Consider the following 26,087-nt stretch of genomic DNA (forward strand, 5'->3'; position numbering starts at 1 on the left):
AGAAACCAGCAAAGTTGAGTTGCTTGAATAGCACTGAAGAGCTTTGGTGCCTTGCTTAGCTTAAAAAAAAAAGTGTCTGGACATCATAAAACAGTCACTTCAAAGCCTTCACTATCAGGACTTCTCAAAACACAGCAAGAGGACCTGCTGGACATCCGCCACGTCTGTAATACAACATGAAGAAAAACAACCTGGTCATTCAAGAAGCTAAGAAAAACACAAAATCATCAGCAGTTGTGTTATGTATAAAATCGCAATGTAGCACACCTTCCTGTGACTACTTTGAAGGGATAATTCACCCCAAAAATGAAAATTTACTCACCCTAATGTATATCCAAACCTGTTTGAGTTTTCTTCTACTGAACACAAAAGAAGATATTTTGAAGAATAATGTTGGTAACCAGACAGTTGACTCCATTGACTTCCATAGTATTTTTTTTCCCAACTATGGGAAGTCAATGGCGGCCGTCAACTGTTTGATTACCAACATTCTTCAAAATATATTATTTTGTGTTCAATGAAACAACAACAACAACACACAGGTTTGGAATAACTTGAGGGTAAGTACAGTTTCAATTTTGGATGGGTGAACTATCCTTTTAAGGGCAAAGTGAGCAGCTCACCAGCTAAACATTGAAAAGTTTAATTCATTCATTCAATTAAATGTTTAGGTGGTGAACTCTAAGTAAATTCTAAATGAGTCCGCAAGCCTAGCAAACTCCCTACCTAGACAACAGGCGTCACAAACATGCTCCAGACATGAAGACAGGCTGTTTGGATATGTCTGGTTTAATTAGCAGCCTGAAGAATCAGGTGCGGGTTTTTTTGTGGTCGCTATTCACTGCCATTGACGTTATATGGACGAGCATGAGCGAGACATTTTTTTTAAAAAATGAGCCTTTTGTGGTCGATAATGACTTAATTTTTATTTTAGAGTGACGGTGACCTATCCCTCATTTTAGGGTCATTTGTTGCTAATGCTAAATCAACGTAGGCTAATAGTCGCTGTGTGTCTGTTTTAGCGTGCAGCCCAGGAGGACAACCTACTCAGTAGAAAGACATGTTTTCTTGCCATAATTTGTGGTACAATGAAAGAAAAACAACAAAAAGTATGATTTCTATTTATTTTTTTCGTTCGTAAGTTACTGTTCCCACAGTGCATTTGCGAGTTCAGCAGACAACGATCGAAATGAGTGAGCGGCGTCAAGACAATATCGCTGATACGGTTTTACTCGCTGGAGGTAAATATCACTCAGTATGAAATGTATCTAATAAACTATATAAGTTAAAGTTCATAATTTAAACTAGTAGGTTATTTTATATTTTTTGTGCTCAATAGTTAAATATTTGTGAGCTTATCAAACATGTAACTTACTGTCAGAAAGAATCCACAATAAAGTAATTATTCGAACGGAAAATAGCCTACATTAAGTTACTCAGGTGAGTCCGTTCATTGATAAACAAAGCAATATTGCCTTAATATTTTAGTTGTCAAGCTCATACTTTGTTTAATATTCTATTGTTTACAAATCCTTCATAGTTTACACTGCTAATTTAACAATTCCACTTGAGGACTAACGTTAGAGGATTACTTTCAGGAATAATCAGCGTGGCCTATTATATTAAGTCACACTTGAATGAATACAAATCTTGCATCAACTCTCATCCATGACAAATATTTAAGCCTACTAGACCAAATAATGCTGCTTCTGCTTTTCATTACATTACAAGATATTCATATATTTAATAACTTGTTTGAAATACATAGACATATTTATTTGGGTTATGAGATTGTAGAAGAAAAATGTAATTGGAACTGAACGCTGGTGATGGGAAGGACGCAAAACATCTAGTTTTATCAATATTATTTCCTCTTCTTGATAGGTGACATTTTGATGGGAAAGATTTATCATCTTGATAGAATCAATCAAGCTGTCGTGATTATTTACGGTTGCTGTTTGAATCAAATTGGTTGTTTTCACACCAGCTTACCTCATTAGGTGTACACTGATGTAAGTCAACCATTTCTGATGTTAACTTTTCTGATCTTCTGGTGTAGAGTTGTCTGGGGATCTGGGAAAGGAATGACAGACCACAATCAATCTTGAACCTTTTTTTTGCCGTGGAGACAAAGTCTTGTTAAGCAACGAAGCAAGGTACATTTTTGTTAATATCCATCAGTCAATATTTTGATGAGCAAAACATCTGTTGCTGGAAAAAAAAGTTTAATATTCATAATATCATTAGTTTAGACAACTACAGATGCACTAGTCTAAATGAGATGCAAAACCCATGCATGCTGTCCATAATTTCTAGTGTCATCTTACGAAAATCATTCCTTAATGTTGTGTCTTTGAAGGGCTCGGAAGAATAATAGTGGATTTCTTTTGTATGTTTGTTTGAATACATTGTGTCTGTAACTTGTTTATAGAAGTAAATTTATCACTGTTTTTAATCAATTTTATTATGAATACATAGTGTGTTAACACTGGTGAGGATACTGATGCATGGATTTTACTATAGCCTTTAGTTTCTTCTAGACAAAGAAACCCTCAAAAAACATGCAGCTGATTCACCAAAAGCAACATATTTTTTGCTTAAATTAATGTCTATTCTGTATTATCCTTCCCTTTCCCAAACTGCACACAAATTTGGTTTGGTTTTCAAATCGATTTCAATTTCCATATGGATGTGTTTTGGATCGTATTTGTAAGGATCAGATTTAGTGTTTTTGCTATTCTGGTACCAAAAAACGAACTCGATTTGAGTCAAATATGCCAACAACAAAAAATCTGTCAGATCAGAATCTCAAATGAAGGACATAGATATGATTTAATCATGGGTTGATTATGGATGTTAGTAGCGGTCATGACATCGATTTAAATAAATAGATCATTAAGAATACCTTTTTGGTTGTAAACTTTACCTCAATACTAAGTTGTATACTTTCAAGTGATCGAAATGTGCCTTGGCCTGAGTGTTGTAAGGAGGCTGAGTCAGAGCTCATGGGACAGAGGATGCTCGACACATGTGTTAAGACCCCATCGTCATTCTCAAAAACTGGATTTACTCTCATAGTATTACCAAAGGGGAATGCAGATTGTGAACGCCTACAATGCAAAGGAAATCAGGTCTTAACACCAACATGTTTAAAACGGGTCAGCACTGCAAATCCAAATCTGAAAAGAAATATCAAATGTCTAAATAGAAAGAAAACCCTTCTTACACAAGTCTCAAGCTCTTTCTGGTCCGTATACATTTCTTGTTAATGAAAATCAAGATGCCTATCACAGCACAAACCACTGAGAGGCTTCCCACCATGCAGGCTACGAGAAGGAGAGGGTCAATGGGCACAGACACCAATTCATTGCAGCGTTCTCCGTGGTAGTGCCAGAATTTGCCTACGGGACATCTAAAAGTGGTTGAGAGAAAAAAGGTAAGAGAAGTGTGCATGCATAGGAATGTGGTTATTTTTTCCAAAGTGCCCCTATTATGCTTTTTCCTTTCATGCAGTGTGTAATATAGCTTTTTTGTAAATGTAAAAGCTCTGCAATGCTTTGAAGATCAAAGTGCACAACAAATAAAGTTATTGTCTTCTGAAAGAAAGAATCGATTCTGAGCTGCTGAAACGAATCGTCAGCAATTCTGTCTCACTTCCTGTTACATACCTACGTAATAATGTAACAAATTTGCTTAGTGGCAGCCTATGGTCTTCCGCGAACAACGTATACTTTGACCTGTCCTCAAACACTGTAGTTGTAGCTGAGGCCTGGAAGAGTTTGGTTTGTGTTGTCGACATGGCGAGAAGACGATATTTTTAGCACTGCAAATCTACTTCAAATTTCAAAAGGATTGAGGACTCGTACTGGAATTAATATGAAAAAGCCGACGCCTTCGTTTCTGTTCGTATCGCTGTGTTCACAAGCGCAGAGGAAGCCTCCGGAGCTGAAATTCAGATATGGTGATAATAGGCATTTCATTTCCGACACGGGCTGTAAGCGGTAGACCAATCACAACTGACTGGGTCGTCTGACCAATCAGAACGGAGTAGGCTTTTGGAAAGGAGGGGTTTAGAGAGACTGAATCTTTGAACAACCGTTTTAAGACTCCTTGAGTCTATTTGCAATGTATATTATGAAAAAATGTAAGTGTTATTTGACCTTGGATGCATGTAAAGTTGTTGTAGGAGACCAAAATTAGGAACCTTTGAAATAGCTTAATAGGGGCACTTTAATACATATTTTTAACAGTGGTAACACCAATGACAAAATAATTGTTACAATAATGAATTACTTTGTTCAGCTTCAGCAAAACAAATATTAAAAATAAAATGAATACCTAAATAAAATAAATAACTAAATATCATAGTGAAGGGGACAAGGAGATCAGGAACTTGAAAATTTCAGACAACTTTTCAGACTTTTTATCTTGTAATTTTGACTTTTTTTCTCAGAATTTCAAGTTTATATCTCACAATTCTGACTTTATAACTCACAATTGCGAGTTTATATATAACGCAATTCTGAGATAGGTCATAATTGTGAGATAAAAAGTTGCAATTACTTTTTTATTTTATATTTAGTGGCGGAAACAAGCTTCCATACTAATGTGCTCTAAGGTATTACAGTGTTTCTTGATTGCTTAAACACTATAACCAGGCTTTTGAACTAAAATTTCAAAACCATAGCGCCATTTATCAAAAAGCACACCCATTTCCCTAAACTATTAACACTATTCCCCTGTTTTGACACATGAGTCAGATTTGTTGAACTGTCACTGCAAAACTAGTCTACACACAAATCCCTTCATTTCTCATTGCCCACACCATGATGTCATTTAGAAAGCATTAGCATTCAATATTGTTCACTTTCATTGTTCAATTTCAGCCAGCACAGCTTCAGCTAAATTAGCATACAATTACCCAAGTGGAAACACTAAGAGTCAAAATTTATCACACCAAAATCAGAACCTTCAATAGATAGATGAAAGGGCCAGAGTCAGTTCATTCAGTTTTGGAACAATGGATCCAGAAAGATATGAAGGAAGAGGTCGAGGACACTGGAGTGGAGGAGGAGGAGGAGGAGGAGGAGGAGGAGGAGGAAGGTGAAGGGCAAGGGCAAGGGCAAGGGCAAGGGCAAGGAGACAAGACACTCTAGTTGCCCATGTCTTTGTCCATGGTATGGCTATGAGGGAGGCTGGGCTACGAGTAAGGCCAAATTTGAGTCGCTTCACCGTTGCCTCAATCATAAGAACCTTCCGGGAGAAAAACAGGTACGGTTCTTCAGACTGCTCTGTATCTTTTGAGAGCTATACTTTGTGCTGTTACAACACATACATGTACTGTAGCGGTTGCACTATACTGTAATAAAAAGAAATGCATCAAATTGCCTCACATACAGATAGAGTTTTCTGAATGCTTCCATTTTGTAAAAAGGATGTTACAGTTGCAGTAATCAGTACTTCTATTTTTCTAGGACACAGAGACGATGAAATGGAAGAAGCCTGCCAAATATTTCAGTTGATGTGGTGTGCCAGCGGGGAACAGGCATGCTAGAGGATTTTACCCCCGCTGCCTGGCTAGGGCCAATATAGCCTGTGATGTGGACGAGATTCTCTGGCCTGACCCAGACCAAAGACCAGATGCTGAGGCGTAATAATTATTATATTTTTTTTTTGTGTGTGTTGTAGTGTGTAGTACATGAATGAATAAAAATGTGCCAATTTATCCATTGGTTGTGTCTTTTGTGTTCATCATGTGAAAAGGTTTGTGAGGGGGGGAACTACAAGCAACATAACTTACCAGTTTTGGAAATGTTGTTTTTAATTTATTGCAGCAGTTTGTAAGACTATGTTGTAGTGTGTGTTTGTGAGGGCTTGTGTGTGATGTCTGAGGGGCAAAGTTTGGTTTTTCAGCAAGAGTGAATGGTTTTGAGTGTAGAGCTTCATTTTGACCTGAAAATAGGATGTTTGGGGAATTGGGTGAGACGTTATTGTGTTTACTGTTTTGAGAATACGAGGCATTGTTTCAAGAAATGTGTTTAAGCATTCGAGAAAAACTGTAATAAGCACCCCACAAATGTGTACATTTAAAGGTACTTCCTCATTGACAAGCTGTTGTACCCCTATACTTTTTGCACATTTTTTTCTGGCATTGCAAGTGAAGAACTTTGTATGCTCGAGTGGTTTTGGTTTTCCCCTACATCCTTGTAATCTCCATTGAAATGAATTCTAAGGAAAGCAGCAGTTTTAGAAGTTCTTCGACATCCCTTTTCTCTTTCAGAGGTCATCGTGTTAACGTACCTGCAGGTTGCTCCGTGTCCTGGTATAATTTCACACTGGCCTCCGTTCAGGCAGTATTCCGGCTGTAGGTCACAGATGCTCGTACAGGGCTGGCCGTTTACTGTGCTGTAGCCCGGATCGCACAGACACTCGGGCTCTGTGGTTAACGTGTTCACCACGCAGCGGGAGAACTCGTTACACGCCGTAAACTTACATGGATCGACGTGATCGGCTGGATTAGACAATGAGAACTAATTGGATTGAAATACTTGCAGCCAGACAGACAAAGACGATTAAAGACTTAATACAGGTGTTGGTATCCCTTTACGTTAATGTGGATGATTTTGTTTACTGTTCTGCCCCATTCGCACTGACAGCATTTTTATTGCTGGATGTTTAAGGTCTGGATGCCCTAATATAATTGGTGGAATTTGTAGATGCCAATAATATTTGAAAATCGCATTAAAAATTTGATGCGTTGTTAAATAAAAATAAGATGAGATTTTAATTTGACAAGGAATCAGTTGTTGCTAATAATTAACATGTGGTCTGGTGAAATTGGCAAGTCTCATTGAAATTTAATGACTTCTGGGCCTGTTTATTTTATTTTTATTTTTTTTACAGCAAATCGCAGTCAGCGTGAACAGAACTTTCTTAAAAGGATAGTTCACCTAAAAATTAAAATCATTTTAGAAAATCATTTACTCACCCTCATGTCCTTCCAAAACCTGTATGACTTAGTTTCTTCTGCAGAACACAAAAGAAGATTTTGAAGAACATTTGGACCCCAATTAACTTTCATTGTATGGAGAAAAAAAAGGAACATTTTAGTTTAGGGTCCAATTATTAGCATGCATATTACTAGGATATTGGCTGTTTATTAGTACTTATAAAGCACATATTAATGCCTTATTCTGCATGACAATATTCTACATCCCTTAATCCTACCAAAGACTATAGATATGGAAAGATGGTTCACTCCTATTACTTATGAATTGGAGAATCTGCAACTCGCAAAATGGGGGAAAACATCCTGCCGTTAAAGAGCCAATCGCTGATTGGTAAAGGGGACAGTTCATATCAGATTTTGTTGCTAATTTGAAATATGTCATTTAATTGTGAGTTCGGCAAGCAGTTTTTGAGATTTAAGGATTCCCCCATTCGAATAGATAGGACTTGGTCTTAGATGCCCGAAATAGATGCTCGGAGGCGTTTCAAATATGGCCGCCGAGTTAACAGACTTTTCTTGAAAAGGACTTTGATCCTGGCTACTCCATACCTAAACTTAACAACTACCTACTAACTATTAATAAGCAGTAATTAGGAGTTTATTGAGGCAAAGATCGTAGTTAATAGTTAGTTAGTAGTGAGAATTGGACCCTAATCTAAAGTGTGACCTAAAACACACTCAAATAAATGATCTTCTTTTTGTTCCACAGTAGAAAGAAAGTCATAGATATTTGGAACGACATGAGGGTCAGTGCATTACAGAATTTCCATTTTTGGGTGACCTATCCCTTTAGATCAAGGGTGTCCAAACTCGGTCCTGGAGGGCCACTGTCCTGTAGAGTTTAGCTCTAACTCTAACAACACACCTGCCTGGAAGTTTCTAGATTGCCTAGTAAGGCCTTGATTAGCTGGTTCAGGTGTGTTTAATTGGGATTGGAGCTGAACTCTGCTGGACAGTGGCCCTCCAGGAGCAGGATTGGACACCTCTGCTTTAGAGGAACTACCTGTTTTCTCTTTTCAACACCGTCCTTACCTGCCTCCACATCCACTGATTGGGAGTCAATTTCCATATCCAATCTCTTAGACGCTGCATTGCAGAAGTCCTCAAGCACGCACTGCACCCTCTCCGTAACATTGTACGGAACTGGTTTGTTTAATTTCATCTTGCTGTTTACCACCACACTGCCATTCTTAAAGTTCAGAATCTCCAGCTCCTTAAATCCTGTCAGGTTGGACTGTAGATACGGCAGGAGCTGTGGGAAAGTAGAGATAAAAGTGAAATTGAGTGAGTTACGACTTCTCTTTCATCATTGCTGACTAGTGCAGAATGGTTAATTGTGCATGAACGTAATGCAACTCAGATGCAAAACTTTTGGGATTGTCAATTCTAAAGCAATTCTCCTCAATTCCTCAAAACTAAACGATTTTGGCTAGTGTCTGTCTCTCATCCTATTACAATATGCAAAATCTTCTCAATGCTCATTTCATTCCGCATGAGGAGGGCCAGTTAGAGATAAAGACGGTTGTTCAGGAGAAATAGGGCATAGCAGCTCAGTCATTCATCTCAAGCTCAAGATTTCAAGAGATTGATTGCACCAGTCAAACAAAAGATGGAAGTCTTGAGGATATGACATTTGCACAAGAGTCTTATAGATTATTAGCGTTTTGAAAATGTTACTCAATAATTCACCATTTTCACCTTGGTATTTTTGTTTAATGGGATGTTTTGTTAAAATGAAAACCGTATTAATTACTTAGTTAATAGATAATGAGGATTTAACAATTCTGAAAGTCGAAAAGCCTTTTTAAATATTTAACCTCACAATTTTGAATTAAAATAAAAATGTTTTCACTTCAAAATATAATTAATATTTTACATTTAAATATTAAAAATGTTTTTGTTTAATTATTTAATTTAAATTTGATTTATTTTAAAATATTATTAAGCATTTCATAGTTAAAGGAGAAAAGGTTTCTGTTGTAATTAAAAAATAGATAAATAAATACATATACAAGTAGGAGAACAAAAGGCCTGAAGGCCTGAGATGATGTTGTATTTAACTAAGTGCATGTATAACAGGAGATAATCTGTATTAAAAGGTAGACCTTATCTGCCAGTCATAATCAACCTCTCACCTCTCGGCTAAGTGCCAGGGCAGAGCAGGTGTTATTCTTCCCCACAGGGCAGGCTTTGACTCACAGCTTAGTCTCAATCAATGTTACTGTCTGGCTGATGCCAGTGTCGTAACATTTTATTGTCATCACAGGACAGAAGGAATCAGCTAATATATACAGTAGTGTTCCTTTCCAAATAGTTTAATAAATTAATGAATTATCACAGGCAGCAGCAGCAGCATTGTAGTGTTTTTGAATACTGTTTCTAACACTCTCTATAGCATGGTGCCTTGTATCTACTGGTTTATAGGGATCTCTTTCAGTGCTGTTCTGTTCTTTATTTTTTATTATCATTTTAAAATGTTTAATACTTATGAATATATTTTTTAAAACATTAAAATTTAAATGAAAACTATTTTTTTGGTCTCCATGTCCAATGGAGATGGTTGCTACACAAACCAGTAGAGACAGGAGTAAAAGAGCATCCTACAAGGTCGAGAGGCTAAAATCAATGCAAACCTAGTATAGGACTAACATATTACAGTTGTCTCTACAAAAGCGACAAAAACGTTGAATTATAAATGGGCGAAATTGATGTGTACAGTGAAAAATCTATTTTTTGCAGAAATTGCAAGAACATAAATATCTAGCGATTATCAAATTACCCTTTGAAAGCCCATTTATGAATCAATAAACCAAATTTGATGGCCATTTCACCCAGATACTTACCAGAGTAGTTCCTGACCAGATTTTTAGTAGTTCATGTGATAATCCAAAAGGTCTCATAGTACTGGCGTTAGTCACGACAAACTACAACACAATACTAGTTTGGGCAGCCACTTATTTTTGGAAATGGAGTTTTGTATCTTAGGATTCACACAAATAATAATAAAAATAAGTAAAACAATATCTTATGGAACAGAATGATAAATTGTACAGTAGTCCCCTTCAGAACTGTGCTGTATGAACATAATAAAACTGCAGACTAAAACAGTTAGGAATAGTCATTATTATAGTCTTTAACACACATGAAAACCAGTCTGGGCCAGTCTAGATTGACTATTAAAAAATATTTTAAATATGTATCTTAAAAGAGATTGCATTCACCCAGAACCATTCACAAACAAGCCAAAAAAGTAGCTACTGTTTCTTTGTGTTTTGCTTTTATTACAAATAATTCATTGAGCTGTTAATTTTAAAATCCACAAAAGTGCTTTGTCATTGATGTAACACTCTAATAAATAACATTTGGAGACTGATTACATTCAAGGACACATCTCACCGAAGAACAATTCTAAACCATTAGGCTGCGTAACCAACTAAAATCAGTTCTGAGAAACAAAACTAGACAGCAAATCCCTGAGGGATTTTTTTTCTTTTTGGCATGCTCTGTTTTTTGGTTGTTTCATTCAACAGGATTGTGAAATGATTTCCTCTGTGTTTTACACAAATAAGAAGAAGAAAAAAAAACCTTTATTCACAGATATACAGGTTTAGCATTTGATATAAGCACATACTCTTATAATGCTTAAATGCACATATTCTATGCACATATAAAGTTTGCACAGATCCTGAGGAACCAAAATATGCACAGAGCAATAAGGCAACACTCACACTATCAAGAATTAAACAAGTACCAAAAATATGTTGCAGGTTGTGCAGATAAGCCATAGAGTAAGTGTTTAGCTTTGGTTAATGCTGGTTAGAGAGCTCATTAATCAGCAGTTATTAAACATGGTTATTTTGATCAGTAAGATCAGATGTGGAAAGTTATTAGACGAAGGTGCAGAATCTAGTGCCAAAAAGTGATTGATTATGCTTTTTCAAGCTTGGATATAGATGTACCGGTATTGTGGCTAATATCTTCTGTTCTCTCTCAGTCACTTGACTAGAGGCCTCAGGGTTTGGCGAGTCGCTTGGTTCAGAGAATTGTCTCTAGTTGAAAAAACAGGATATTATAAGATATAATCTGAATAAAAACAACAACACTTAGATGTGAAACTGCAGTAAGATTGGCTAAGAGCTGTTCTGAAAGTTCCATGTTTGTAATACTCTTGTCCACGTGAGTGTATATGAGTGGTGTAGAGTGGAAGTGGAATGTTTCTCCTTGGGCAAGTAGGTTTGTTTTTTGAAAAGTTGAAGCAAAAGTTGCAATTGGATTGTTCTGGGCAGGTTTTCTCTCCAGTGAGCATGGAGTAACCGGGGTGCAGAAAATGGAAAAAAGGATGTGGAGCTGGAGCGGAGTGATTACACATAATTTTGAACTGGGAGGAAAAATGGCTCCACTCATATGCTGTTCAAGTCTATGTTGCTTTGTGGCATGCAGAGCTTGATGCTTTGGTTTGTTTTGGAACAACTTGCAAAATTTTGTCTGAAATTTAAGCTACTCAGTTTTTACTTCTTGTTTAGTGAACTAATGTATATGAAAGCAATATCACACTAACAATCTATCAGTATATCGGCACAATTGTAATTACCTAATTGTAGCTGTGCTGATATTCAGTATTACACCACTCTTGCTTGTGTGAGATTGCATAATTATGTTTTGAAATGGCCATACATGATTTCACTCTGTGTTTTTCTGTTGAAATTGAAAAGTAAGGTAAACAAAAGTTCATAGAAAAACATTTGAAGTGACAAAATAAGTATCCTTGCACACAATGTACAGAAATGTAATTCAATTTTTCTGTCAGTCACCCAAACCCTTTTTACATTGGCCTTATAGAAAAATGCATATTACATTTCGAACAACACTGTTCTCAGATGCCATCTGCCAAAACACAGCAGACAAATGACACACTTTATCTATTCAGTTTCCCAGCATGCACTGTGGCAAAAAAAAAAAAAAGGTAAAGCTAACAACAAAAGGAGGATAAAAAGGCATGTATCAAGAGAAAGTCAAAGACAAAAGTGTGTTTACCTACCAGTTCAAGAAACGTGTTCTCCAGTGATTTGTACTCGGGGGAACTCTTGTTGAAAAGATCCTCAGAAAACATCAAATTAGTCACACGTAAACTAAAAAACACCACTAACTCTTTGGCCTGGTTAGAAGCCATCATCGAAGGAGTGGTAACGTAACCTAGAGGATGAGCCGAGGATTGTGGATTCTCGTCGATCTCTGAGGGGAATCCACTCCCAAAGTCCAGAGTCTCGTCCTCATCAGACTGCTCTACATCTTCTTGTGTGTCTCTGCCATTATCTGTACTACCTTCTTGTGGGGGATGTGAAACTGTCCAGAGAGTCTGTCCCCCTTCCTCCAGGAAATTGTCCGGGGTCAGATGTGAAATGAGGTTTTCTGTGGGCGTTAGCGCAGAGGGAATAGCTTCAGGGAGAATTGGTTCTGGACTGGTAGGTCCAACATGATGGAGTGTGTCTACAGTGGCAGTGACAGATGGAGACTTGATGTGGTCACTAAGGTCAATTGAAGGGGGCAACTCCGGGTTATCAACTGAACTGGTAGGGTATGAAGGAAGTCCTTCAGTAGAGGTCTCTAAAGGTTTGGAGGGGCCAATTGTGTCATCTTCTTGAAATACAGAATCTTGAGTTCGCTTAGTAGGGGTTAGGGATGTCAAGATTGATGATGTTGCCTCTGCAGGAATGGCCTCTGGTGTCATATCAAAATCCATTTCAAGTTGAGCTGAAGTAGATACTTTTGCTACTTCAAAAGATTCAAAGTCCAGTGGTGGAGCCGTGGCAACAATTTCATTTCCTACATCCTCTTGGACATCAGACAACTTTGATAGGAAATCCACTGTAGTGGTTCTTGGCAAACCTGGAAAACAAAGAACCGTTTTCAGAGAGTGTATTTTAAAGTGCTTGGAATCTAATGTGAAATTAAAATTAATTTTCTCATTCATAGCTTAAGGGTCTTAGTAGGGAAGCAGGTGCTCTTGTGCACTACTCACTACAAATGAGAAATGTACCTTTGATAGCTAAAGTGTCTTCAGTGACTTGACTTGCCATCTTAGAACCCTCAAGTTGGGAGTTGCTGATTAGCTCTGTGGCTACTGCTAGTGTGGGGACATTGGACGATGTATCAAGTACTTTATGTACATCACTCCTTTCTTTACCCTCACCCGAAACTGTTCGAGTCCTATCAGGGCCTAGATCCCCAAAAAAGTTGCCCACATTTCCAGAAGGTGCAATAGTTTCCTCCGAGGTGACTTTTGTGGACTGTGTACTCATTTCCCCAGGTAAAAATCTCGATTCTTTACTCATTTCAGTACTGGATCTTGTGTTTTCATGCTTGTCTGCTGTTGAAGAGTCTGTACAGGGCGATTTAGGTAAGGTTAAATATTTGTAGTCTGTCTAGGGCCTTTATATTGATTATATTGATTTTGTGTACCTGGTTCGAAAGTTAGGGAAAGCACGTCCACAGGAAGTGATGTGTCCTCACTTAGCGCCTTGACCACCATGCTCTTTAGGACTCCCTCTATGCCATATTCATCTGTGGAGTCTGTGTCACCTATGGCCTGTGTCCCATCAGTCTCAAACACTACAGCATAGCTCACTGCAACACCTCCAGCTCTGACCAATGTTATGAAGGGAATTGTAAGAGGTTTGTTATTCACCTTAGCACTCTTGTTCTCTTTAAAGGACCTCAATGCCCATATAAAATCTCAATAATCATAATTATCACTGACATTTGAGGTTGAGACTTTTTCAAATCTTATGAGAACTGATTGTACACATTGTATAGATGTTCCCTCTATTTGAATGAATTTTATATTTAAAAGCATTTGTGGTTTCTGGAACTCTAAAGTCAATCTCAACAAAACATGAGGGGTTCATTTTCAAAAGTATAATACTCAGTCTACAGTACAACACAACATAATGGTACAGTTATTGAAACATAGTTGTTCTGAACACAATTTGCAAAGTATTTCTTCAAATACTTAACCCAAGTTGCCCCTGTGAGAGAATTACCCATCCAAAAATACAATTTTCAAGTTCAATGGACTGCAATATATCGGTGAATCCCACAGTTCCAACATCAACCTACTGAAATCCCAGCACTCGAATCTCTTTAAACCCAGGAAGTTTGTCGAATACATGCAGCATCTGCAGAAGTGTAAATGAAAAATATTTTTAGACATATTTGCAATATCTCTTTTTTTTATTTCAATATACAGTAATCTTTGTATGGTAGGTTACAAAACCTCAGATTATGGATTGTCAGACATGCTGCCACGCTGTAAAATCATGTGCCATGGCTCTAGTCTTTTTTTTAACTAATCTCATGCTGCCTTCTGAAGTTACTCAATTCTTGTTTGGATTTCCTGTAATTTGATCTTTTACGGTAAGCTACTTTCAAATCTACTATATAACTTTGTCTTTGCCTTGTCTATGTTGTTTGAGAAATAGACAACCACTGGGGCTTATTATTTTTTTTTTTTTAGAATGGCAACAAAAAAAAAAAAAAAACACTTTGAGATGTTTTCTAGAATGTTCTTAACACAATTGCACTATTTAAGCTTATTTTCTCAGAATTATGTAATTACAGTTATCACTCACTACCCATGAAACTAGCTGTTCCTTGACAATAATTCAGTACTTCATTTAGATTAAACTATATATTAAGTTAAAGTCCCCCTGTGGTGAAAATCAAGCTTTTAATGTTGTTTTAATGTGGTGCTTTTAATATGCTTTAAAGGTGCATTGTGTAACATTTAGGAGGATCTGTAGACAGAAATGCAATATAATATACATAACTATGTTTTCAGTTGTGTATAAAGACCTTACATAATGAAATGTTATGTTTTTATTACCTTAGAATGAGCCATTTCTATTTACATATACTGTACACCACGGGTCCCCTTACATTAAAATGTAACGCCATTTTGAGCCGACACGTAGCCCTAAACGGACAAACGCGTTTCGTCACTATTGCTGTTCTTCGTGCAAAGAAGCTAACTAAAGTCAGCGAATAAAACATGACACAATGATGAACAAGTAACAATAATATTCGCAATAACTTATCGTTTTACTGAATAATAAAGTAAACATAATTTCTTCATTTATCTTTGTAATGAAACCTCATTGCTTAACTGGCTACTCTCTGCTGTCTCAGACGATGACATCTTTTTCTGTCGGCCACCGTAACTTTTGTTGGTTGCAATTTGCAACCTCACCACTAGATGCCGCTAAAAATTACACACTGCACCTTAAAGACAAACCATGTGCAAATTCATAAGTCAACACCGTTACTAAGTATTTCTCCTTAAAACTGCAATGAAAAAAAGAAAGTCTCAAAAACGCGGTTTGAAATCACTGGTGTTTCTGATGTCTCAAACTACCTTGTCACATCATTGTGTGATCATCAAAAGTGGATCTCTGGGTGGATTGTAAAAAAAGATGGACGACGCCCCTTCACTCTCTTCCATTGGTAAAAAGTGAAGCCGCCAAAGTCCTAATATGGCACTGACATCTTGCGCTGATTCTGCGCAGTAGTGAGCAGGAAGTAAATCTGCGATATTAAGGTCCTGCCCTCACTTAATACAAAATTTACTGTGTGAAATACACAGTTATGGACATGTAGAAATTAAAGTTTAAGCTCCAATCTCCTCCTGAAAATCCCCCCAAAAAGTTTGTTGGTACCTTAGTGACTACTTCGTTTAGAGAAGCTGTCAATCACAGCTATCATTCATGACGTCACATTCACGTTTTTATAGCATCAAATAATTAATACCAAACTAATATATAAAAAAAACGAACACTTAAAGTCGGCATGAAATCAAATTTGACAAATCTTCTTTTTACATGTAATATTGTAGTGTTTATTATAAATGATTTATCTGTGCACTTCATTATTTTAAAAAAATTCATGAACCCTTATAATCTTTAATCAAATACATTACCCTTCCCTCCCCCCTCGAAACGACCTCTCTTCTCTTTCGGTCACGTGCCATGGCGAAAGGGTGCGGCCAGAGCCGATGAGGGTGCGGCTATCGGTGTTTGTCTTGTTCCTCGGGAGGCTCATATAAATATGGGCTGATTCCTGCCTGAAAATTTAGCTGCTCGTCCTCGTTCTCGTCGCCGGGCTCCTCAATATAAAATCCTTCATGGACTGGTGTGAGTGATTGGAGGCAGGGCTAATTTGCATATTCATAGAACCGCGTATTCTAAATGAGGCAAGGGTGTAGAGTTACATTCAAGCTATTTTAAAGCATGACGATTTTTTTTTTTCGAAAGATAAAATGTCATTTTGGTAATCAAAGGTCTTTTTATGTCTTTTATTAGTTTTCATAGCTGTGTTCTTGTTCCAGTGTTCCTGTTTACATATTTCACCTGCTTTGAGTTCAACAACATCATGCAGGCTCTGGTGAGATGTATAGCCTAGATCTTTTAAAAAACATTTTAAGTCATTATGCTCCTGTTTCCTGTGTAATTATATGACATAGCTGATAGATTTGTTTGAGATTTTTAGATAAATGTTCTCATAATTAGTTCATTAGGTTCTGTTTGTACCTCGAAACATCAGAAAATCCAAATTAAATGGCATTTGTTTAATAGTTAATAATCATTTAGCCTAACCTGCTCGTGAAGATTGCGAGTGAGGTCTTCATATTGAGGGCTGCCTGGATCCCTCAGTAGTGCGCTGTAGACGGGGTCTACTACAGTCACGCTGAACTCCACAATGTGCTCCTCCATCCTCTGAGGGACAGCATCTGGTGCCCCAGTTTCCTATCAGATCAGAGAATAGTCAATTTGTTTGTTTCTAACTTCATCAGTATGTTAAGCGCATATTCTAAAAAGCACAAGTTAGTGGCCATACGCTGTCAGATTCCATGATGAAAAGTTCAGCAGGACTCTTTGAACCTGAAGCATAAAAAGCCATCAATCAGTTATGATTTTATAAGATCAACCAGTATTTCTTTTCTCTTTCGGATGGTGAGGACTTACATTTCTCGCCTGGTGCAGGTGTGAGAGCCCTAAAAATAATTGAAAACATGTTGAGAAGGGATGAATCAATCCGAGAATGATAAATGCAATAAAATTCATTGTCCCCGATAAAAGGGTTTACTGCATACAGTATAAGCCCGGGTATGTTTGTGTGGCTCTAACACCCAAGCGTAATATGTCTGGGCACAGATCCCTCTTATTAAAGTGGATCAGGTCAGAGAGCAGTGTTTAGCTAGGTCACCAAATATCAACAAACTTTGTTTTTTAAAGGACAGGCTGAGATTTTCTCATCTCCCACTAGTCAGGTGACCTCATTCTAGATATTCTGAAGGGTTTGGGCCCTAAAAATGAAGACAAGTAAATCGCCATACCATGAATACTGAAACCAAGAGGCCCTTGAATTCAAGATCATCTTCGGGATTCTTACCTCTCCTGTTCATCTTGAGCATCCACTCTCTGTAAATTATATAAATCTCTTTGAGAATTTACAAAAAGAAAAACATTTTTTTTTTTTTCAATTTAATGAGATTGGCACATTTGGGCTGTATTGGCAAGACGATTGAACTGAATTGGCAATCGGACACAAGCAGCTACTTACACTGGCTACCATGTCAAGATGCTCCCGTGTGCTACTAAAATTTCGGGCCAGATCGTCCATGCAAAGCGAGTCTCTCTGACAGGCGTACACCCACTGCTGGTACTCCATGGTGTCAGGAACTCTGTCAAGAAAGATCCGGAAGGCCTCCCACACAGCTTCTTGACAAACTGTTAAATAGCATGGGAATTATTTAGAGAAGGCTGTTAGAGAATTGTGTTGAGACGACTGAGAGGACTAACAGAAAAGACCTGATAAAAACAGGCCAGGACACATAAAATTAATTATATGCACCGCTGACAAAGGCATAACATACTTAATAGTATTTAGTATGCAGCCATTTTCTGCCATTATCTCATTTTGCCAACAGTTATTATGGACATCTAATTGAGAGTATCTCTTAACTGCATCTGACAAATAAATAAGCCTCACCTTTAGCTTGTTTGTTCCAGTAATTTAATATCATGCTGTCTGCTTAAAATGTTTTGTCAGGTAACCAAAAATAGTGATTCATGTGGTTTTATCTTAATTAACTGGTTTTATTCAAGCCAAAAATATTATTTAATATGACTAAATCAACCTGACAGCATTAGAATACACCAGTGAAAGTCATTTTTAATGGTCAGATCAAGCATAAATTGCCACTTCATCCTATTTACTCACTATCATTTCATTCCAAACACATTTGACTTCATGTTGACAAATTTTATGATAATTTTATGGTGGATTTGCATCCTTTTGAAAGCTTCTGTCCACATTCATTGTTATCGCATGGCAAAAACAAGTAGCACATTATTCATAACTTCAAGTGTTGTGTTCCACAGAATTCATATAGGTTTGGAACGACATGATTGTTAGTAAATGATTACTGGATTTGTTTATTGATCAGCTCACAGTTTTAATGTAACTAGTTTCATAAACACTACCATTCAAAGATTTGGGCTTGGTGAGATGTTTTTGAACAATAGCCTCTTGCTTATATTTTATGGTCACTTGAACATGCCTATCCTATGCTCACCACATAATACAGTAAAACAGTCATTTCTATGATGGCAAAGCCACATTTTCAGCATCATTACTCCAGTCATTAGTGTCACATGATCCTTCAGAAATCATTCTAATATGGTGATTTGGTGCTCAAGAAACATTTCTTATTATCGTCAAAGTTGAAAACATGCCACTTAACATTTTTATGGAAACCATGTTACATTTTTGATAAATAGAAAGTTTAAAAGAACAGCATTTATTTGAAATAGATCTTATTTGAAATCTTTTACAAATGTCACTGACCCCAGTCTTTTGAACTCTAGTGTATAAAGTTGAGAATTAGATTAGATATTAAAACAATATTTTCAAGTTAATTTTTAACTTTGATTTTACTTTCCTTGCCTTATTTTACTGTATAAACACAAAAAATACACTGAAACACTAAAAGAAGAGGCAAGTCAAAAAAAAAGTAGGGACACAACTTCTTGGCTCAGAGCCACTTTTTTTCTGGCTCGGCTTGATCCTTAATCTCCCCGAAGGCTGCAAAATGATTGGGAAGTTAATTATGATTTATGAGGATCTGAGGTGTTGTAGCCAAATTTGGCACTGATGTTCAAGGCTCCGTCCCCTGTGGTGTTTTGGGTAGAAGTTGTCCTACCTCTTAGTTTGTAGTAGGCTTTATGGCTGGTGATGATCTCCGCCATGCTCTCCTGAGGACAGACTTTCACCCCCGTACTAAACAGCGCTGATCTCTTTGCTCGATGCCTGTCTAGAGAAAGTGAATCTCTGCCATCTGTCGACTGTTTGATTGGCTGTGGAGTCTCCAGGAAGTGCCTGTACTTCACATTTCTGATCCTGAGAATCAAGTCGTCAGCCGTGAGTTCTGCAAATGTCACAACAACAGTGTGTGTTTATTGTTTCAGAAGAGTTGGATTGACTTTACCTAAGGATAGTAAGCCGATGGATCATATAATTACACTTCATGTAATTACGCTAGCCCAGAGACCATTTGAAACCTTTTAAGTCTATGATTAGTATGCTGAATGAACATTTAATTGGATTAAGCCTAAGTCAAGCAGTTGGTTATAACGCCATCCAGGTAGATGTTAAGTGCTTTCACTAGATAGGAGTTGCAAAGGTCTGCTCTCTATTTGTATTAATCTAATTGCATTTGATTGGAACCACATCATTTTTTGCATAAATTCAAAGCTGAAAGAAAGGTACATGTGTATGCACATGTGCAATTAAACTGGATAGTTCAACTGTTTTTGTTGATAATGAAAGTCAGTGGGGTGACAATGTTGGACCTTGTTGATTTTCATTGTATGGACAAAAGACATTTTTCAAAATATCTCCTTTTGTGTTCCACAGAAGTCAAGTATTTTTGGAACAATATTAAGGTCAGTAAATTAATTTTTACAGTGATCTTTCATTCAAAGATCTTACTTGCTAAAGACCCTCAGGTTGAAGACTCATGCTGACATCTAAGAGTATTAAAGTAACTCAAGGTGACCCATCTTCTGACCTGTTACCTAATCAGTTATGGCCAGAGCTGTTCGAGTTAACCAGCACCTGCGGTCATTGGCCACATATAGACTTTCACCTGGTGTTTTACTGGTATTTACAGAACAGTGAAGTTTAGGATGGATGGTCCTGGAATTAGAACGACAGCAAAGCTCACTACATTAACTTTTCATATCATTGTCACGGTGAACATATGCACTGCATAATGACAACGATGCATTTAATTACCGGCTTCAGTAATGAAGCATCGAACAATTATACAGTTAATAGCTCATATAAAAATACATCTGGACGTTTTTACATCAAATGAAGACAGTTTTGGCTAGTTTAATAGCTTGTCTCGTCAGCAGTTATGGCATATAATTTCCTCTTAGATGCTACATTCACAGATCCATTAAAAAACAGACAAATTGTTTGTCCCCTCCAAGATCTGAGACACTTCTACAAATCTTGAGAAACCATATTAGTTCAAATCAAAGCAATGTCATACCATGAGGGATTATAGGATTTAGGGCCTCTATTGTTTTCAAAATGGAGTGTTGTGTGACCAGCTGGTAAACTTCAGAGAGCTTCTTAAAACATTAAGCCCGGCTCAGCAAGGGGGTCCCTCAGACTTCGCTGGACCTCTGTTTACCACTCGCAGATTAGCATAAGCTTAGTTAGTAGTCAAGTAATAGCGTTAGCGATATAAGTATAGTAGAGGCTAAACACATACCTCTGTTTTTAACATTCTGCTGATAACTTTTAAACCCTAATGTGTAATCTTGCTTTACAGAATCTTTTAAAGCATGCGATCAGTCCTCACTAAGACAGGATTTATCATGTACATTAGCAGATTTCTCTGCATAGCATAGCATATCATAGCAAAGCTAGGTATACGCTACCTGTAAATAGTGTTTTGGATGTTAATGCCCTTTGTTGACCAGGCTTATCTGCTGGTGAATTGCATAACCACTGAACCAGCACTTAAAGGTAGGGTAGGCAATTTGTTTTATAAACACTTTTGAAACTCTCTTCACATCCTGATAGCAATCAATAATAGAAGTAGTCTAAATATCAAAACATGTAGCCTATACATATATCTTCTGTGGAAGTCTCAACATATGTGTTTCCATACCTCCGCGCACCCTGCTCACGCAGACATCACACGTCATCCGCACGTTGAGTTGTACACAGACAGTCACCAAGTGCCAAAAACAAACAGCAGCCGCCTTTTACAGTTCCACCTGAACCAAAACAACGAGCTTATGCTTCATTCATGCCGTGTCGTAACTGTAATTACGAGTTGGCAACCTGTGAAGTTCTACCTGAAGCTGTTCATGTCCTCAGATTTGGTTTTATGCGTTTCTATGTCAACACTATCAATGCTGAAATGAATCTGCAGCAGTCAAGTAAGACTGGTACAAGTAAGAGTTCTGTAAGTTGTTTACGTTCATTATTATTGTAATGTTATGTGCTTTGAGACATGAGGTAATTTAACGCCGTCTCTTGTGATGCTTTGCAGACTGTGTGCGTTCATGTGTTTTGAAGGAGGCGTAGCTCTGAAGGGAGGGTGAAATCTAATGTTTTCAAAGGTAACTTGTTATTGCCTTTAACTAGCATAAAATAGCCTGGGCTAAACAAATTTGGATACCAAAAAAAGAAAATTATATTCAGTAACTGTAGCAATCTCAGCTCAGGCTCTTTGAAAAAACGTGCCTGTGGCAACATTTCTGCAAAATTATATTTTTATAGTTGGTTATACTTTGTCCTTTTCAGGAAATTTGTCTTGGACTCAAAGCTGCAATAGTACACAACAAAAATATATATATAAATAAATAAAAAGAAAACCAAAACAATTACTATTTCTTACTATTTAAAATATTAATAGAGACAGGTATTAATGTTTTTTTGTAACGGTTGCTTTTACAAAGTGGAACTCTATAACGCTTCCCTGATAGCAATAGTTGATACATTATGTTGCTTCTTGCATGTTTTGCTACACTTTCAAAATGAAATGTTCAGTGAGTGGAATGTGTGTTCAGTGTATGAATTGTGCTTTCAGTTTGATCCGAAACAGATGAACGTAAATCTGGTAACATTTTATGATATTGGTTGTTTTATGTATCACTGCAGTTTGAAAATGAAGTAAAAGTTGAGCGCTCTGTTGTGTTTGAAAATAACGTAGGCTACTACCTACACTAACCTTTAGTACCTTTAACTGATAGTGTCAACAAAAGCAAACGTGAGATAAAAATCAATTTGCTGATGAAACCATGCCATTTTAATTGGGCTCTATTACTCTTTGAGCTTGTTTATCATGACTAACGTTTCACGGTACTCATACCCGAGTATCGCAAGTGCAAACACTGAAAAAAATGATTTGTTGAATTTAATTAAAAAAATTATGGTAAGTGGTTGTACACAATTGATTTTAGCTACATTTAAACAAATGCATTAAGTTGAACTTAATCAATTTTAGTTCAACTTAATGCATTTGTTTAAATGTAACTAAAATCAATTGTGTGCAACCCTTACCATACATTTTTTTTTATTAAATTCAACGAATCATTTTTTTCATTGACTACGTTTACATGCAGCCAATAACCCGTTCAAAACCGGGATATTAGCAATAACCCGGTCGCGCACGGCCATGTAAACACCGGCAAAAACCCGAATATGCTCAGTTTTTAAAAACCCGGATATGATACCTGGGGTACCCCTTTTCTAACCCGAATATTTGGTCATGTAAACGCGTATTGGCATATCCCCATCAAAAGGAACATTGATTTGTGTTCTGCGCATGTTCTATTCGCAAGGAATCTTGGTCTTTTGAGTAGAGACTGCGCATACAAAAACTTGCGTGCAGTATACCGGAAGTAAACATGAAGTAGAGGTAAACATGGCGAGACGCAGGACAGCACCACACTTTTGGAGCGAGGAGGAAAGCGCAAACAAAGGCGATCGCTATTTGCCCCAGTGTTGCCAGATTAGAAATGTCGAAGTATCGTACCAAAACCTCAAAATTATCGTTTTTTGAGAAAAATTATCGTACACGAACCAAACGAATAAAATATAGCTATTTTCCAACAATTTTATTTTTCAAATCATTTTACAGCCAATTTAAACAAACTGATACGCTCACACTAACTGGAGGAAGTCTGGCTACATAACTTTTTTTTGCCAAAGTGCAAAAGATATGCCGACAGTCCATATTTTGAACTAGATCATAATTAAACTATGATACAGAGAGAAAAAAGTGCACAATTAACATTAGAAAGATTACAATTCGATCTCTTAAGTCGCTGTCATCATCAACCACATCCACTTGTGCTATGTTGGCAGATTTTGTTGGTTGGGGAATCCTTTTACGGTACAGATTGGATGCCGAACTGAACTGTCTTCTTCGGCAAAACTGTAGTAGTGTAGTGTTGGTCGTGCAGTCCAACGTGCGGTCGACACCGTGTGGTGCCTGTGTGTGTGTGTGTATACATGCTTGCGTGCAGGCAGGCGAGCCTGCGAAATGATTCGGGGTCAGAGAGAGAAGCGTTAGGATGTGTGTTTGGAGGACGAACGACTGAAAACTCTGAAATTATCGTACATTATGGGATTTTTTTCATTATTGATCGTACATCGTACAGAGGTCAAAATTATCGTACAAATACGATAATTATCGTACATCTGGCAACACTGATCTGCCCCGAACTATTCATTATCCGCGTGCTGCTGCTGTTGTTGTTGTCTTTGGATACAGGAAGAAGAATCGGAAATGACGCATATTGCGTCTTAAGGTTGTCCGTACGTCAAGACGCAAACTGTGCGTCGCCGTTTACGTCGGGATATTGCCAATTCCTTGTATACAGGAGTAACTCTCTCTACTCACGCATGTAAACGGGTTATTCCGAATGTTTCAGAAACCCAAATAGTGACCTTAACCCGACCATAACCCGAATATTGACAGCTTGTAAACGTAGTCAGTGAAGCTGTACTAGGTGAGCTACTGAGCAAATTTACTATGTCTGAAAAACCATACGTATGGAGCTGGTAAAAGTGTTTTAAGGTCATAACATGGTATTGTGCAAGGAACTGTGGGAAAATAAGTCTTAATTAATGGATAATCTACCCCAAAGGGAATACAAGTTGGTGTTTTACTGCAACTCGTGTTCATTTAAACTGGAAACAGCAGTGAATTGTATGTATAGGAATTATTGTCGTAATTCATCTGAGACTTTGGTGTCAGATCTGATTGGACCTTCAGTCTAATTATTTTGATCTGACACAAAAGATGACCTGTTCTAGAGCCACATGTGGCCTTATTAAAATATGTTTACAGTGGAAGACAATTAGCAGATCACTCCGAGATACAAGGGTCTCAACAATGTGTTTCAGGGTCAGAGAACATCTGACCACATCTGTTAATTAGCAAATGAGCAGATGTTGGGCCACTGTTGCAATTTCTCAGAGATAAACCAGGGTGACTGATTTGATCATGTGTCCCGCTGCTGTCTATGAGCCTGCCGAGCACATGTGCAGACATGAGGGGCGGCGATGCTAATTGAGCTGTACTTCTGAAGCGATGAGCGAGGCCCCACAGCAAAGCTACAAGCCAGAAAAGATTAGCGTTCCACACGGCCACAAACAGAATGCCTTTTGTTTCCCTCTCCTAATGAATGGAGCTTCTGAACACTGCAGCCAGACTGAAGGCATTCAGAACTCGCATGAAATGTTAGCAAAACACGAGCATATTGCACCGAAAAGGAAGCGTAAATGGCGTGCGTGCCACAAAAATGTTATCAAATGATTTGTCATAAGACTTTGTTTTGCATAAGAAAAATCTTTGGGTTTCTTTTATGTCCTCACAAATTGGCTCCTAAAATATTTAAAAGCTCATTCGATCACTGAGGGCGGAAAGAGGCTATTGTGTGAGGAATCGCATAGGCTGTTGCAGCTCTGAGGCGTTGTACATTCCCAAAAGTACTGTTTTTGCTGAATTCTAAGACTTTCTTTGAATAAAACAAGCAAATAGCATTCAAATGGCGTTCAAACACCGACTTACCTTTGATTCTGGTGGCTTGGAGGGTAAACAAGAACAGAATTAGGAATAATCCTGTTTTCAATGGCATGTTGCAGTAGATTATGTCCTTTTGGATGTAAAGTTGCTCATTTGGACAGAAAAGACTATTGACTTATCTGACATCCGAGGGAGAAAGAGTTAATTTCCATCGACTATGTGTCCAGGTTTCCATGGACGGGGCTGTGTGTGGGCACTACTGTAGGTTGGGTGGTATTCCTGACAGATGGTAGAGGTTCTCGGGTACGATTTAGTCTCAAGTGTGCGAGTGGGTGGAAGATGCTCTTCAGGGTATGAGGGGAGTGATGAGGTTAAAAGCGTTGCCTCTTTTTCTGGACTAATCTGTTTACCTCTCACTGACTCCTAATCCCTGTGGGCCCACGTGGTGAACTATCTTCATCCTGTTAGTAGCCTTCTGGACCAGCATCTGCTAGCCTCCGTGCTTCGGGCACAAGCCACTCGACTAGCGTACTTGCTCTCTTTCCAGTCCGCCCGACGCCTCGTCTATCTCAGTCAGGCCCACTCGACACAAGTTTCTCAGCCCTCTGCCAGCTTTTGTCGCTGCCAAGCCGAAACGCAGTATTCTACTCCCCCTGTTCGAGACAGCAGGCTCTGCCCATTGATCATGGGGCCAGATCTGTGTACTGAGTGTGTGTTGTCGTACCCTTGTGATGCATGTTAGTCCCCAGGCCTACTGCTTGAGCTGGGAAAGGATTACACACACCCTGCTTATTAAATTTCACAGCCATAAATAAGTCTCCGCAGCTCAAAATCCATTCAAGACCTTCCACGTCGCTGGACCGTGCAAGCTGAAATTCCAACTTTCAAGAGATAATGAGAACAGGCTGGTGGCCATTTGTAACCAGCTGAAACCCCCGCTGGAAATTAGAATTTTAATTATTATTA

General features: G+C 37.9%; 1 protein-coding gene across 1 annotated transcript; it reads right to left on the bottom strand.

Annotated features, from left to right (window-relative positions):
• Nucleotides 1–83: 83 nt before the first annotated feature.
• Nucleotides 84–25,273, bottom strand: impg1b (interphotoreceptor matrix proteoglycan 1b; the record flags this gene model as incomplete). Its single annotated transcript, XM_081394213.1, has 18 exons — nucleotides 25,167–25,273; nucleotides 19,266–19,490; nucleotides 17,624–17,790; nucleotides 17,453–17,481; nucleotides 17,026–17,054; nucleotides 16,898–16,941; nucleotides 16,657–16,806; nucleotides 14,126–14,184; nucleotides 13,469–13,650; nucleotides 13,047–13,388; nucleotides 12,048–12,895; nucleotides 10,969–11,058; nucleotides 8,042–8,261; nucleotides 6,301–6,511; nucleotides 3,227–3,412; nucleotides 2,927–3,110; nucleotides 1,993–2,073; nucleotides 84–164 (listed from the first exon to the last, which is right to left on the bottom strand). The coding sequence occupies exons 1-18, from the start codon at nucleotides 25,231–25,233 to the stop codon at nucleotides 84–86; spliced, it is 3,195 nt and encodes a 1,064-aa protein (XP_081250339.1). The 5' UTR covers nucleotides 25,234–25,273.
• Between the last annotated feature and the right edge of the window lie 814 nt (nucleotides 25,274–26,087).

The sequence above is a fragment of the Scardinius erythrophthalmus genome (assembly GCF_964197995.2).
Source record: "Scardinius erythrophthalmus genome assembly, chromosome: 19".
Classification (NCBI taxonomy): domain Eukaryota; kingdom Metazoa; phylum Chordata; class Actinopteri; order Cypriniformes; family Leuciscidae; genus Scardinius; species Scardinius erythrophthalmus.